The sequence below is a fragment of the Urtica dioica genome, chromosome 12, assembly GCF_054948205.1.
Source record: "Urtica dioica subsp. dioica isolate 48M chromosome 12, U.dioica_male_clone48M_v1_H2, whole genome shotgun sequence".
NCBI classification, from domain to species: domain Eukaryota; kingdom Viridiplantae; phylum Streptophyta; class Magnoliopsida; order Rosales; family Urticaceae; genus Urtica; species Urtica dioica.
This window is the reverse complement of record NC_142767.1, coordinates 6726777-6742593: the sequence shown is the minus strand read 5'-3', so window position 1 is coordinate 6742593 and position 15817 is coordinate 6726777. Positions and strand designations below refer to the sequence as shown.

General features: G+C 36.7%; 4 protein-coding genes across 6 annotated transcripts; 2 read left to right on the top strand and 2 right to left on the bottom strand.

The window, feature by feature from the left end:
* Positions 1-4380: 4380 nt before the first annotated feature.
* Positions 4381-5633, top strand: LOC149378829 (uncharacterized protein At3g28850-like). 2 transcript variants are annotated; one of them, XM_089604448.1, is made up of 2 exons: positions 4569-4657; positions 4752-5633. In XM_089604448.1, exon 2 carries the CDS (start codon positions 4859-4861, stop codon positions 5519-5521), a length of 663 nt encoding a protein of 220 aa, XP_089460574.1. In that variant the 5' UTR covers positions 4569-4657; positions 4752-4858; the 3' UTR covers positions 5522-5633. The 2 variants fall into 2 exon arrangements, with proteins under 2 accessions (XP_089460573.1, XP_089460574.1); XM_089604447.1 differs by having other exon boundaries at positions 4381-5633.
* Positions 5619-6790, bottom strand: LOC149378828 (SWIB/MDM2 domain superfamily protein). Of its 2 annotated transcripts, none has more exons than XM_089604449.1 (3): positions 6562-6790; positions 6036-6231; positions 5619-5937 (listed from the first exon to the last, which is right to left on the bottom strand). In XM_089604449.1, the coding sequence occupies exons 2-3, from the start codon at positions 6207-6209 to the stop codon at positions 5809-5811; spliced, it is 303 nt and encodes a 100-aa protein (XP_089460575.1). In that variant the 5' UTR covers positions 6210-6231; positions 6562-6790; the 3' UTR covers positions 5619-5808. The 2 variants fall into 2 exon arrangements, with proteins under 2 accessions (XP_089460575.1, XP_089460576.1); XM_089604450.1 differs by having other exon boundaries at positions 5620-5937; positions 6036-6225; positions 6562-6787.
* A 1521-nt stretch (positions 6791-8311) lies between these two features.
* LOC149378827 (5'-nucleotidase / magnesium ion binding protein) lies at positions 8312-10908 on the top strand. Its single transcript, XM_089603168.1, has 10 exons — positions 8312-8598; positions 8675-8798; positions 9079-9139; positions 9212-9344; positions 9408-9531; positions 9630-9686; positions 9750-9846; positions 9987-10194; positions 10407-10467; positions 10770-10908. Exons 1-10 carry the CDS (start codon positions 8489-8491, stop codon positions 10848-10850), a joined length of 1056 nt encoding a protein of 351 aa, XP_089459294.1. The 5' UTR covers positions 8312-8488; the 3' UTR covers positions 10851-10908.
* A 301-nt stretch (positions 10909-11209) lies between these two features.
* On the bottom strand, positions 11210-15006 carry LOC149378826 (uncharacterized). The gene is made up of 4 exons (XM_089603167.1): positions 14229-15006; positions 13165-13320; positions 12371-13084; positions 11210-12145 (listed from the first exon to the last, which is right to left on the bottom strand). Exons 1-4 carry the CDS (start codon positions 14574-14576, stop codon positions 11210-11212), a joined length of 2154 nt encoding a protein of 717 aa, XP_089459293.1. The 5' UTR covers positions 14577-15006.
* Between the last annotated feature and the right edge of the window lie 811 nt (positions 15007-15817).

The window sequence follows — 15817 nt, the reverse complement described above, 5'->3', positions numbered from 1 at the left end:
GGTTCATTAGCAACACCCAAAGGTAAAGCGAAAGAAACGCGACAGAGATAGATAGATGCTCAAATCGAGCACCGCAACTCCACTATGCAATAACTCCTAAAGAAATGGCAAACATGTTGCCCTTTCTTAGCTTTCCAGAGGAATTCTATAAAATTCACAAACGTTTGTTGCAGCGGGAACGGAAGAACAAAAAACTCAAAGAACAAATCACAGTCCGAAGAGTCAATGTACGGAAGCATAATCGAGATATGTACAAGAAGAAAGTTGCAGAGGAAGACACGGACAACTCATGTTATTCCGAAAACTCATAAATACATTAGTGCCGAAGAGGCAAAAATTGTTTTTTTGTGCAATCGAAAGACCAAAAAGACAACATGAAGAAGAATGCAGATCCCAACCACCAAAGCGGATTCTACCAGAGCCAACTTTATCAAGCCGTTCTTGAGTAAGTTTAACAAATATCACCTCCTTACATAAGGATATACGAAGCGTATGTCTTGTTACATATCATACGCCTCGGGTGATCAGGTGACGTGAACCACTTCGCGACCCAATGTCTAGAGAAACGAGAACCTTGGAATAATGATGACGACACAAAACGATGGTGGAAGCTTGTTTGATAAGTCGGGATTGAATGACGTCACGATCGGATACGGAGGACCGATTGACTAGTCAATTTGTACGCCACAAGATAGTTTTGATAAGTTTCAATAAAAGTTCATATAGAACTCAAGAGAAGACTCATTTTTTTTTATCAAAATGTGGATTCATTTTCCTATTAAAATAAAGAATATTTATAGGCATGAAACAACCCTTCATGCTAGGAAAACCAAAAGCCACACATTAACAACCCACTAAAAAAAATTAAACCATAATTAAAACCTCCTGAGTAATCAGGCCACATAATAACACATATTAAACCAATAAATACAACATTTTTCACTCAACCATTGGGAATTATTTATTTTCGTTTTTAGTGGGTTGAATGAAAAATGTAACTTCCCATCTCAGAAGATCTCCAACTCCAACTCTCAAATTCTCCCTTCAATGTTGTTGGATTTGTAAATGGCTTTTATATTCGCTGATGTCCATATTATACAAAGACGAAAAAACTCAATTCCTGTTTTCGTTTTATGCATTTTATTCTTCTTTGAATTTACTTGCTGGATTGATTTATTCTTCGATGATTCTAGTTCCATTGTCCATCAAGTTTGTTTGAAGAGATTCGGGGTTTGTTGCTTTATCAATTTTGGAGTGAATCAATATTTTTTTTCTTTGAAGAGGATAAGGAACAAAGATTAGAGATAGGATAAATGAGATCTTAGGAATAAGAAGTTATAAAATAAAATATTGGCACTGTTTGACGTTACTTATTAAGCCTGTTTTTAATTTTTTTTTCTCCCGAACAAACCTGTTTTTAGCTTTTAAAAAGTTTAATTGTTTTGAACTATTTGGTAAAAATAACTTTTAATAAAAAAAATTGTAAAAACGTTCTTGACAAATTAAACGTAAGTTTGAAAAGCTGAAATTCGTAGCTTTTATAAAATAGTTTTTTTTTATACAATTATCCATTTATCCTCATTCAGATAGAAATAACAAAAAAAAAAAAAAATACACATAATTTACTTAGTTGCATTTTTTATACATATATTGTTTACTGATTACATAGAACACTTAAACTCATATTACAAATAAATTCTTCAAACTTTAAATAATGGAGACAAATCGATTTTTCGGGGGATTGAACCAACTCACTCAAAACGAGACCTCATAAGCATGAGGTTGTATCATTTCTCCACGTAGGAGGTAGTATCATTTATCCACCACCATATACACAATTATATTGAGTCGCAATCTCTCACTAATCTCTTATAATTTCTCTAACAAACCCATATAACTTAAATGATATAATAGACATATACGTCATAATATATAAATATCACAAACTCATTCTTTGGAGTACGTGTCATGAAAAAAGCAACTACAATTTTTTTTTTTTTTTCAAAACACCTGCAATATGGTATACAATAGAAATTTGTATGAGTTTGGTAGCTAATTAACACGTGCAAATTTAAATCTTGATAAATAACCAACATTCTTTTAATTTTGTAAAATAGTAATTACTAAAAACTAACAAGTATATAAATATCCAAAATATAACATAAATTAACTTTGCACATCAGAGTTAATGACTATATTTGAAACATTGACTATATAGTAATAATGTATCAAGTGGCCTACTTCTTCGTCATATTTTTCAAGATATATATACAGCATAACAAACTCCATAAGCTTGAAATAAAAAAGTATTTTCTTAGAGCAAAAAAAAATAAAAAATTATTTCCCTTTTTTTAAAAAAAAATATGCACATCAAGAGGTGTGAAATACACCTCCATACTGGCACGAAGCCACATGGGAGTGAAAGGAGGCTATAGCCCCTCCTCAAAAAAAAATTTTTGCTCTTTTTGTCCATTTTTTATTTTATTTTTATATTTTTTCACTCTCAAAATTTAGAAATCAGTTCCCCCTTCCTGAATTTTTTATTGCAAATTAGCATCCCCTAATCTAGATTCGTCCCTTCCTCCATATATAGAAAAGAAAAGGAAAGAAAAAGGAACAAATGAGGAATGAAGAGGATAAAAGGAAAATAGAGCTTTTACAATTTTAACCCTTAATTTTTTTGGCATATGCCTACTTGCCGTTAAACATTGGGAAAATAACACATTTATACCATGTGTTTTAGTGAAATGTCGAGTTTAACCCTTGGTTTTCAAAAATTTCGAGTTCATACCCTCTGTTTAACTAAAATGACGAAATTATACATGCTGTTTAACTAAAATGATGAAATTATACCCTGAAATAGACAACAGTGTCACAAATATTCCTTTTATTGACTTTTCATTGACGTTGACTATAATATTTATATATAAACACCAATTATCTTTATTCATTCGCGCCATATATGTAATTTATTTAAAAACTAAAAAATAAATAACAATCTCTTAATCGTGAAGAACACAGAAATAGGCAAAGGGGTAAAACATCGATAATTGATAGTCATCAAAATCGCATATTCGAACAGAGAATCCAGTATTTAGAGTTATAATTCGACCACGGAATGAAGTCATTTCTTAGGAGGTATGAGTTTTATTATTTAATTTCAATTTAAGGCTATTTTTATTTCAAAATTGAGAATTCGGAAGTTAGGGCACTGATTTAGATTTGATTTGATTTTTCTTATATAAGAGTTAATATCAATGAAAGGGAGATTTGTGACGCTGTTATTCATTTCAGGGTATAATTTCGTCATTTTAGTTAAACAGAGGGTATAATTTCATCATTTTAGTTAAACAGAAGGTATGAACTCGATATTTTTTAAAACCGAGGGTTAAACTCGACATTTCACTAAAACACATGGTATAAATGTGTTATTTTCCCTTAAACATTTGACAAGGAGCAGTGATGTATAAATATAAAAAGTTTAAGGTAATTGTTTGACAAGCTTCAAAGCTGTATCATTTTGTTAATTGTGCAAATTTTAAGCGGAATTTTTTTATAACTAATCTTAATATAAATTTAATACCATTTGATTAAAAAAAATTGTTGTTTTCTCTGTTTAAATTAATTTTACAATTACATTTAATTTTTTTAAAGTTCATATTATTAAAAATTTCATTTTTTATGTCATGGCAATTCTGATTTTTGTAGTTCATCTTAAAATTTATCAGGTTTTTCAAATAAATTAAAATTACTAACATAGTAAATTTTATTTATTAAGGATGATTATTTGTGGAATAATATGATATTGTTTAGTTTGAGACATTATTTTTGTTTATTATTAAATGATATTATGCTAGATTAAAAAAAAAGGAAGAGTTAGATATGTAGTCTATGCAGAACTCATGTGTTAAAATTATAGTTCAATTATTTAAAAATTTAGAATATAATCTAAATTAAACAAGATGCATAGACTATATTATAAGAGGCATGGGTATAAATTAAGCTACATATTTAACTTTTGAATAAATATGTTGTAATTTTAATAGAAAATAACCATTTAACTATACCGTGCGCGGATTGGTCTCCCAAATATTGCTTATTTCTTAATCAATTAGTATAACAGGACTATTTCGTAAATACATTATTAAAAATATTGTATTTTATCCAAAATATAAAATAAAATAAAATAAAATGGTTTTCGTCTATGATTTTGTGACTTTTCCCATGCTCTATTTACCAAACACGTGGGCCCATTGACTTATTTTTCCACGTTGCGCTCATAGGATAAAGACTTATTCGGAGCCGCATCGCAGAGGATATTTGCTCTGATCCCACAATAAATATTTACAAAATAATAGCAACAGCTTTCTAGCCGTTGAAGCTTAAGTTCTGAACCCAAAAAAAAAAAAAAAAAAAAATATTCTCTGTTTCACAATTTTACTTACTCTCCAGATTTTCTCTCTTAAAACTTTTCGGGTGAAGAATAATAAGCAAAACAAGGTACTTTGGATCCCAGATTCTTTGATCCAGTGTTGGATTCCACGGGAGAGAGAGAGAGAGAGAGAGAGAGATGAAGGGAATGAAAGGGAGGCTACTGAAGAAAATGAAGTCGATGAAAACGGTCGAATACCTGACTTTACATGATCGAGTTCTTCAGGTCAGTAATCCAAACCGATACTTATTCAACAATTCTTGCGAAAACAGCTTCAACACCGAGATTCAGAACAAGTTAGCCTCACATGAGATCACAGAGCCCAAGAAAAACAGAAGTTATCCCATCACCAAAGACCAACAAGAACAAGAAAACACCAACACCAACACCAAAGACCTCAACAAAGAAGAAAAAGAAGAAGAATCGATGGTTGACGACAAGGAAAACAATGCTCCTCCATTATCATTACCTTCAAAGTCGGGTTTCCGAAAACCCGACTTAAACTCGTACAGCCTGTTCGACCCGAAGCTCTTGGCAGCGTTCGACGAGGCCTTGGCGGAGGATTTGAAGGCCCGCAAAGAGCTGGAAGACGCGGAGTCGCTATGGGAGTTCCCGGAGAAATGCCCGCCGGGTGGCTCGGAGGCGGTGATCCTGTACACGACAAGCCTGCGGGGGATACGGAAGACCTTCGAGGGGTGCGTTGCGGTGCGGTTCCTTCTGGAGAGCCTGAGGGTGAATTACACGGAGCGGGACGTGTCGATGCACGCCGAGTTCAGGGACGAGATGAGGCGCGTCTTGGGCGGCGGCGGCGACGAGGTGCCGCCCAGGCTGTTCGTGCGCGGCCGCTACGTGGGCGGCGCCGAGGACGTCGTCGGCCTCCACGAGCGCGGCCGCCTCACCCCCCTCTTCCTCGGCCTGCTCGTCCGCGGGCCCCGCCGCCTCTGCGACGGATGCGGCGGGGCCCGCTTCCTCGTGTGTTCCCGCTGTAGCGGGAGCACGAAGATGAGGTGTCATGATGATGCTGATTGGAGTGTGTGTCGCGATTGTAATGAGAATGGCTTGATTCTTTGCCCTCTTTGTTCTTCTTGATTATTCATTTTGTATACTTGTTATTTAGTGATGGAGATTGTTTGCAAGCGAGCAATAAAATTCGGCAAAGTAACACTCGATGTTGAGCAATAAATTCTCTGGTTTATCAATATTGCTGTTTTGGAATGAGAAAGTAGTTGACATGCTCTATGGTTCCACACGACACGGCGTGGCTTAACCAAATGAAACCACTTACACTAGATGGATATAAGCCCGTTAAGAAGATCGAGTAAAAGATAAAACCTCTCGTAAAAATAGAAGATAATAAAATAACAAGACACGCTAATTTAGGTGGATGTCTTGGGGAAATGAAGCTTGATCAGATCGGGAAGCTCAGCCAACTCAACCCTAGGCTTTCCCAAAAGGATTGCCCTCAACTTTGCATCGCAATTAATCACGTTCTTGTCCTCCGGATCCTATGTACACAGGGGAAAAAAAAAATTACCAACTAAAATCTGATGTTTAGAGCACTTGAGAAGCAAGCAATTAAGCACGCAGTCAAGAATTGATGAACCTGAAGATTGTTGTCCTTAATGTAGGACCAGACACGCATGAAGCACCCGAGCCGAGAAGTCCGAGACTGATCCATAAAATCTCTGATCGGCGTAGGAAGGTTCACAAGGTCGATCAAGCCCGCCAGCTTCTTCGGATCGTCCATCATCGTCTTCTTCATCCGAGGCAATATCATTTTCCTGCCCTTCTTTCTGAAACTTGGTAAACGGATAGTAACCAGTTACAATTATTTACTGGTTTCTTTGAGTCAATTATTCAAACACATACAGATCTTCTTTTTCTTTTCTTTTTTACGTCAATACTCTAAAGCGATGGAGGGAAAAAGTTCATTGAGTAATTATATCAAACACTTGGCGAGTGTGAACTTGATCAGAAACGTGACTTGGGTATCTGATATATGTCAAACTTTGACTCTTAAAGCAAACGAAAGAAGCGCATAACCACTGCTTAACTATTTCAACAAATTTGGGGCTCAAAAACTAAGTATAAAACATATGAAAGAAGTGTATCGGTTAAAACATATATACCACGGCAAGTCAGCGTCGCGTAACTCCGATACTGCCCTTTCAAACTTTCTGTCTCGTCTCCTCTTTCAAGTCTGCTTAATATTTACAACCCGTTTCACTTTCATTTGTCGATTCCTATATAGTTAGGTTTAATCGCAATTTTGCAATATTGTTAAGTTAACCGTGCCTCGCTCTTCTGCTCTATAGCTTTTAATCCATCTTTTTTTTTTAAATAAATTTTTTGAGAAAAATAATCATCAATTTTTTTTTAAATTTAATTGATTTTATATAAATATATATATATATATGTATATATAATATATATATATATATATATATATATATATCAATTCTTTTTAATTGAATTCAATAATAACATAGCTTATAATTACAAACTGCTTGTGGCTTTTAACAAACGGACGAATGTGTATATTACTCGGCTCAATATTTATTTATTACCTTCTCCAATTTATCTTTAAGATTAAGATCAAACATGTGTGTTTTTGTTCAATAAATTCTCAGGGGAGCCTCATTTTGAGTTGTTTCCAAATATTAACTCATTCTTAATGTAAAATTATACATGACATTATTAGAAGAAAGAAATTATATATAAAAAAAAAAGTATACAAGTCTATCATATAAAAATAAGGACCATTAATGTTAATTTTTCTCAAAATTTAGCTACACGAAATTAAAAAAAAAATTCACTGATTGAGAGTTTTATTTAAATACTTATAATCATGGACACATCAAACTCTATTTAAATTAATTACACGTACATCATTGATCCTACGTGGTTGTTCAAAATACTTTGATTTGCCATACTCGAATGTTCTTATTAGTTTTCTCACGAGAACACCCTTCATAATTCTCACTTCAATCTTCTTATATTCGTCTGACTCCTAAAGTTGGGGAGGATTTTGGCTAGTTCAACAGACTTCCAAGACAGGGAAGACTCTAACTTGATTGCCATATTCTTGGGAAGGGCTCCATATTATTTTCCAAACATCCAAGTCGGGAAGACATTAGCTTGACTGTCATGCTCCAAATCAAGTCATAACATATAGATACGTATACCAAATCAATTCATATCTTCATTTTGAACTATTTTATTGGGAAGCATTCGGATTTAATATATAAATAAAAAAAATCGGATTAATACGACGATGTTCAAGGGCAAGATCAACTCATTTTAGAGTCGTTGCGGCATTGCCTATTATAATATAAAATTTAAAGGTTTGAATAAGATAACTTCTTATAAAATCCGATGATTTTCGATTAAATCCGGTGAATTTTGATTAAATTCAATATGTTTATCGATAATAGAGTTTAAAATAAAAATAAAAAACATTTTTTTAGAAAATGTATTTTTTTTTGTCCAATAAGATGTAAAAAGTCAAGTCTCGCAAGAGTGAGAGAGCAATAGACAGAGAGAATGAGAAGTGCTGTAATGATAGAAGAATTAGGTTTGTAATGGATTATTAGAATTGGATGAGCAATTTCGTAAAGAAAAAGAAACGTGATAAAAATCAATATTCGTAAGTTGGTAAGTAGCAAGTTTAACCAGGAATTATTCATAATTACGATGTCTGAAAATGAAATCTCCTTTTTAAAAGGTAGTATTAAAATAGTTTTAGTTTTGTTTACATTAAAACAAATTGACAAGTAATAAAGGTCTCACAAATATGCAATTTGATCATAAATGCTATGATTCAAAAAGATGAATAGATTTTATTTTAAAAAAATAAACAAAATTATCCATATAAAATGAAGGACATAATCCTAAAATGAAGGACCAGTTTGGTAGAAATTTTTCGCCAATATTTACAATCGCAGCTTTGAGTGTTTGCAACTTCTGGATATGTTCTACGGCTAAGTTGGAGGAATGAATAGTAGTAAAATTTGTGTGATGGTGACACGGTCTCTAAAGCTCAAGAGACCCTTTTAAATGTTAAATTTTGTGATGGTGACATTGTTCCTCAAAACGTTGCCAGTTTGCTTAACCCCACTTCGGAACCACCTTCACTTTCCCACTCGCAAATTCGCTCTAACGCCAAGGTATTCTATTTTCCTTTATTTCTTCTTTCTTAATTGTTTCTGAGTAAACTTTCAAGTGTTTTGTTCTGTTCTGTAGCATCCGATTAATGGAAGGCAAGAATGCCGCTTCTTCTGGTGATTTTGATCTTGTCGTCGGCGATTCTCAACTTCTCGACAAGAAAATCTCCGATATCCGTACGGACGGTCCCACAAAACTCCAAGTACTAGCTACTTAGCTCTTTCTGATTCCTATGCGTACCGTGAGAATTGAACTTTTCCTGAAGCAAGGTTAAGAAAATTAGGTCTTGATTGCATCATACGAACTCTTGAATCCCATTTCTGATCAGTCGGTAAAGTCAGACTAGTGATAAGTGAGTCGTATAAGAGAATGCTTGAAAAGTGTTTATTTACTTGATTCTTAGAAGAATGCCAAACACTCTAATAACTGTATCTTGAACCTTTGTTCCTATCTTTTGTATTTATTTGTAATGGTCATGGCAGGTAATTGCTGATTTCGATGCCACACTGACCAAGTATCGGATCAATGGTCGTCGTGGTACAAGTAAGCTTCCAAAACTCGGTAACTAACCCTTATTTATTTAGGATTGATTTTATTTCCCATCGATGATCATAGGCAGTCACGGGCTGATACGAGGGACTAACCCGGAATGTGATAATAAAAGAAGGGACTTGTATTATCATTATCATCCGTTAGAATTCTCGCCCACGATTCCGTTTGAGGAGAAACTAAAGCTGATGGAAGAGTGGTGAGTAAGATAAGTAAAATTAGTCTACGAAGTGAAGCGATATTAACAGTGTTCATTGTACAGGTGGGAAAAAACACACGCTCTTCTGATCGAAGGAGGCCTAACATATGACTCAATAAAGAAATGTGTCTCTGAGTCTGTGATATCGTTTAGGGAAGGCGTGGCCGAACTATTTGAGCTTTTGGAGGTGATTTTCTTAGAAAGTGTCACAGCTCCTAAATTTTTATCGAATCCCTTTCTTCTTTTTGTCTTTTTGTATGTATGAATGGGCTGCTATTTTTGTAGGAAAAGGATATCCCTGTACTTATATTTTCGGCGGGACTGGCCGATGTAATAGAGGAGGTTGGTCTAATTCTCAGTTCCCAATATCTATTTTCAGATCTAATTACAATTCTATGGTATCAGGTTCTGAGGCAAAAGCTTCACAGAATTTTCAAAAACGTGACGATTGTTTCAAACCGGATGGTATTCGATGAAAATGGAAACCTGGTATCCTTTAAAGGTATGTCATCACTTTGTTGATCGTACCCCATTTTTCCTCCAACTGATTAATGGTACACTGACTATATTTTTCCCGTGACAATTGCGGTTCCTTCTGATTGATTTGAATACAAAAATGATCTTATGTTTATATCCAAACAGGGAAGACAATTCATAGTCTGAATAAAAATGAACACGCTCTAGAGATGGCCGCTCCGCTTCACAGTCAATTAGGCGATGAAGACGAACCGACTAAAGACACAACCTCGGTGAAGGCGAGAACCAATGTGCTTCTTCTGGGTGATCACCTCGGTGACCTTCACATGTCTGATGGTTTGGACTACGACACTAGAATTTCCGTGGGTTTCCTGTAAGTAAAAACAAGGTCAATGATTGTTTGTTCATACACAACTCTGTACCTAATTGTAGACAGACCTAGTCAATGGTTGATTGTTGTTTCTTCTCAAAAGGGTTAAAAAAAAAGAAGAGGAATATTCTCATTTCCAGTACTTATATGTTCTATGGTATTCATATCCATTTCAGATTAAGAAATAACCTTTATTATCACTCATTATGTTTCAGAAATGATAATATTGAACATTCACTCGAGAGCTACCACAATGCCTTTGATGTCGTTTACCTGGTGAGTTCTTTTAACATGGTACCGGAATATAGTTATGCTGTGCTTTTTAATCCGAACCGGCCAAGAAATAGGATGTAAACCCGACGATATATCAATTGGCGGAAATTGTGTCCTGTGATCACAATTTAAGTGTTAGCACGTAGAGAGGTCGATAATTTAAGCTATAAATGACATAAATGTGTTTTCACTTTCAAGTCCTTACCCGCCTAAATTTTTTTTATCGGATCCTTACCCTCTTAATTATGTGCGCCTTGTTTGGCTTTTGAGGTCTAACCTTTGTCAATGATTTCAAATTCATACAGAATGATGCACCAATGTCAGGAGTTGTGAAGCTTGTGTCTCGGCTATGGCCTAAAGATGGTCCCCAAATACTCGACCGTTAAATCCCTGGTTGACTTGTATTCGACTTGTGTTTAAATATAGATTTGACTACATAGTATAAACATGAGATTCTAATCAAAGGTCAAGTTCTTTTCAACTAAATTCTCTAATGGTTTCCGTTAGAGAGTTATGATAAAACAATGAAGGGAAAAAAAAAAAAAAAAAAGAGATTACAAAAGAATATCCAAGATAAGCTCGGATCTTTAAAACTGTTCACAGAAAACCACACTTCAAGCTCTTACGAGTTGAAGTGATTTCTCCTCTCTATGCACGGTTCAAAAAAAGTTTCTCTATACAAAAGAAAAGGGTTGGTAAATAACTGAACTAGGGATAAACAATTAGGATAAGACGGGATATTATCCTAGGAATCTACATCCATAGGTGATACTGTCTCTGAAGGCACAAGCTCGGGAAATTCAGCTACGAACACTGGCCTAGTGTAGTCGAACTCAATCTGCCTAGTGTAGTGGAACTCAATCTGCAGCCGGTGATGAACGAGCGTCGATGAGGTCAATCCCTTCTTGAGATCGGCCTGCAATTCCCGTATCGGAATCGCAGCCAAAAAGCTCTTGATATACTCTTTACAAGACTCCTTGCCTTCACACACAACGTCCCCGTCATCCGACGGCCGCTCTGTCACCCGTCGGATCGTTGTCTCTGCATCGAACTTCAAGATATAAGCCCGATCGCACCCCTCGTAGAGCCTCTCCCCGAGCGTGTCGATCAGATAGTAAGCCTCTGGGTCCGCCTTGAGGACGAAGAAATGGTCGTTCCAGCTCACGACGTAGATGGCGGGCGATTCGACGGCGCGGATCTCTTCCCAGATGTCGTCGAAGGACATGGCTCCTTGGAGAAAGTCGAGGCCGGCCTCGAGGCGGAAGAAGCCGATGAAGGATTGGTCGGGGGAGACGGAGAGGGGTCGGATCTCGGCTTCGAGGACGGTGTCGAGGTCAAAGTGTTTGTCGGGGAAGCGTTCGAGGCAGTCGCTGCTCTCGCAGAGTCTTCTCCACTCGGCCGAGCCGTCTCGGATGAGGCCGTCGAAGACCGACCTGATGGGCATGGCCCCTGGGTTCGACTGCAGCCAGTCCGCCACCACCGCCACCAGAGCCGTGCAGGCGCTCTCTCCCGCCGCCCGTTCGCTCCTCTGATCGATCGACGCAAAGAAGACTTGCGTCCCAAGCTTCATGCTCCCATCCCGGCTCCTCACTTCCGTCATCTCCCAACTCCCTAACCTAAAATATTCCTCCCCGAATTCCGATATGAACGACCCGTTCCCTGCTGAGCCGTCATACAACGGCTGAAACAAAAACAGAATCTGGATCATTAGGTTATGACCTTCAATATATCTCTCTCAGGCCCTTATTTTAGCGTCTATAAGTCGTTAGGTTTCGAAAAAGATTTGCCGAGTTTATCACTTTGTTTTTTTCTAGTTAGTAGAACAGTGTAATGGGAAATCGAATTCATCAATAGCATCAGTTATTGGTCGTATGAGAATCGGACGAGGGAACGATTATACACGTACCAAGAAACTGGATTCGTCAGAAGAGCTGAGCTGTCGGCGATCGTGATCGATATCGTCCCCACCGTCTTCTTCGTATTGTTTCTTCAGGAGAGGCTCGTCCTTGGCCTTGAGAGCTTTTGCTAGGTCCAACTTCCTCTTCTTCTTCCACGAGAGAAACCCGCGCTTGGAACGCGGGACCCGCTCCGTCTCCTCGGGGAGGAGAATCACAGTCTTCGCCGGAGTCGGGATCTCTGTCCTCGAGCAACACTCGTCGTGCCTCCGACGGAGATTGCTGGAGTACACCAACCACTCATCGCCGGCGTAGTAGAACGAGCCCTGGGCTGAGTTGGCGCCGGCCAACGGCTCGTAGCTCACCGAGCGCTGAATCCCGATATCGTCCTTGCTCTCCTCCGATTCCCCGCCTGCCATGTCGTCGAGCGACGCGACATCGAACGGGGAATCGTCGCTTCTCACGGAGCTTCTAGAATCGCTGCCGTCTTCTTCCCGGGCCGTCTTCTTCGTCTTCCGCGATGAAACAAAGTCCTTAAAGGTCTTCACTTTTCTCAAGCTCGCCTTGAGTGCAGAGAACTCGTCTTTCGCCGGCGGCGGCGGCGGAGATGAGAAACCAAAGGAAAAAGGCGAGACAGGGCTCGGAGTCCTCGATGACTGTGCTGTTGCCGTTGCCGTCCCCGAGAGCTCTGCACCGGTTCCGACGTCCAAAACACTAAGATATATCTGCAAAGGAAAAAAAATAATTATGTCATAAAAAATACTCTTGAGTTATTCGCAAACAAGGCGATGATAAATTCACTTACATTGAAGAAGGGACGAGATTCGAGCGGAAGACCAGGGACGATAAATGGAATTTTGAGGTTAAAATCCTTTCCCTCGTTAATGGAAGCATATTCGGTTAGGTTCAGAGAGGCAGTTCCAAGAACAGTGGTTTTGCTCTTCGGCCCTTGAATAATACCCTACATGCATTGAAGCCAAAACACAGTCAAATTCAAGGATGTACAAAAAGGATTTTATGGAGACTATTTACATCAACCAGATTTAAGATAACATAAAAATATTGAAGAAGAGGTCAAAAAAGGGAAAGTCTAAGCAAGCCTTGCACACTAGGATATATATCATTTACAATTAGTAAAGTTGTCGCTTTCATGATCAAGACGAGATGTTCAAGCACATAATCTGGCCCCAGCTTTCAGAGGATTTAACAGCTAATCATTAATTTCAGGGAATTTAAATTTAATGATATTCTCATGTAAAGAAAGTGCCCAAATTCTTATTCCAAATTATTTTAATATATTTCTGAAACAGAGTCATTGAGGAAAAAAAAAAGGGAAGATATTCAATAATCTGAATATCCAAGCTAAGCCTCAATAATCGATTTCTGACTCTGTCAATTTCAGTTATTCATCTCATTGCAATAGCGTAGCTGTATTTTCTTTTTTCCTCTTTCCCTTTACAATTTTTTTTAAAAACCAGAAAATTGACTAATACGTCAAAATAATGAAAACATCGAAGTTTTGATTATTTAATACCATACTATTATGGTTACATAGATGAACTCTTTCATTCTTTAGAAATATAATCAAGTTCTTGCAATCCTATCGTAAATTGATCAAAAGAGGAAAAGTAAACTCGAAGCGAGAAAAAAAAAACATCAACAAAACCCAGAGAAGGAATGAATTTGATGAAACACATCATGTGTAAACATGAAATCTCTGCTTTGTTTTTTCTCATATTTTTTTGCCGTCATCGCAAAAATCCAAAAAAATATATATAATAATCAAAAAGTCAAAACCAGGAAGAAAGAAAAGGGAAAATAAAAAATAAACACAGAAATTCATGATTTTTCCAAAAAAGAAAGACTTACATTGAAGACGGTGAAAGCAATCTCCCACGGGTAAAAGAGGCCGTCCTTGGGACCAGAGAACCCGCAAACGTTTCGAAACTCCTCGTCATCGAAACTCAGAACACCATTATCATTCTTAGAGAGAAAGTACTCTTTCGTCAGATTCTTCTTCGTCGTTCGTCTCAGAGAGACCAAAGCCATTCCTTTTTGCGGTCCCTTCCATTGGACCTCGACCACGAAAACCCTTTTCTCAGCCTCGCAAAACTTGCTTGAATCCAGACCTTCGATGGATTTCAACGACAAAATCGCTTCAAATTTCTTGGACGAGCTCGGTGGCCACGGAGGCCATTTCATCTTCTTCACCACCATTGTCGCGAGTCACAGCTCCGAGAGAGAGAGAGAGAGAGAGAGAGAGAGAGAGAGAGAGAGAGAGAGAGAGTTTTAAATGATATTAAGATTCTGGGATTGTGGAGGAAGTACGGAGATTAATATGATATGAGAACGGAATGGGAAGTTCTAAGAAAGGGGAAAAATAATGGGTCGTTTAAATTTTCCGGATTGTGCTAATAAATTTGGGATAATGAGAATATTTAATTTTCTTATTCAAGATTTGATCTTTTTTTTCCTGAAGCTTTATGATGTGAATTTTTCGTCCCTGTTTTTCTCGGTTTGGTTTGTTTGTAGAGGTAATAAAACAAAAGTGATTTACAAGAATTGTATAGTTATGTATAGGTTGGATTTGGAATATGCCGTTGTTTGTGAGGAAGCTAAACAAATATTAAACAAAAAAAAAAAAAAATGAGTGAGAGAGAGAGAGAGAGAGAAGAAAGAGGAGAGAGAAAGGCCGGCAATAAAAAAGTACCTACCGAACCGAAGAATAAGAACGAACCAACGTCTATTATTATTTTGCACTCTAACTCCTTGACTCGTGCTATATTTTTTATAATATTTTTTTTGTTACTTTTACTTTTTTAAATCCGTATCATTAGTGTGTAATTAATTATATGCTCTACCAGCAGTGGCAGAGTCACGTGATGGCCAGGGACCTTAATTTTTATCTTAATTTTTTGAAAAAATAATGATAAAAATTTACTAGTTGTCTAAAAATTGCGGAATAATATTTGATATCACTTATTTACGGATTCTCTCTCTCTCTCTCTCTCTCTCTCTCTCTCTCTATATATATATATATATATATATATATATATATATATAAGTAATACAACCCGTAAAAATTAATTATTTTTATCGCAATTTTTTTCTAAATTTTTATAAAGTTTCATATTTTAGTTTAAAATTATATAGTTTTTGTAAATTTACCCTCTTTAAAATTTATTTTTCAAATTTATCTTCTTAATTGTAATTCCTAATTCCGCCACTTGTCCTCCAATAAAATGACTTCATTATGAACCGCAACCTCAAATAGGAAATTTTATGATTCCAACTCAATATCTCAAATTGGTGCGATTGTAAATTCTCAAAACACCTCGCTTCAATTCTTGTCCATCCCTAATTTATGTGGTTTTTTACTCAGGGTTTACGTTGGCACGTAGATATCCATGAATATTGTAAATAGACAGCATTCTAAAAAAAATTATTTTTGCTTCGAA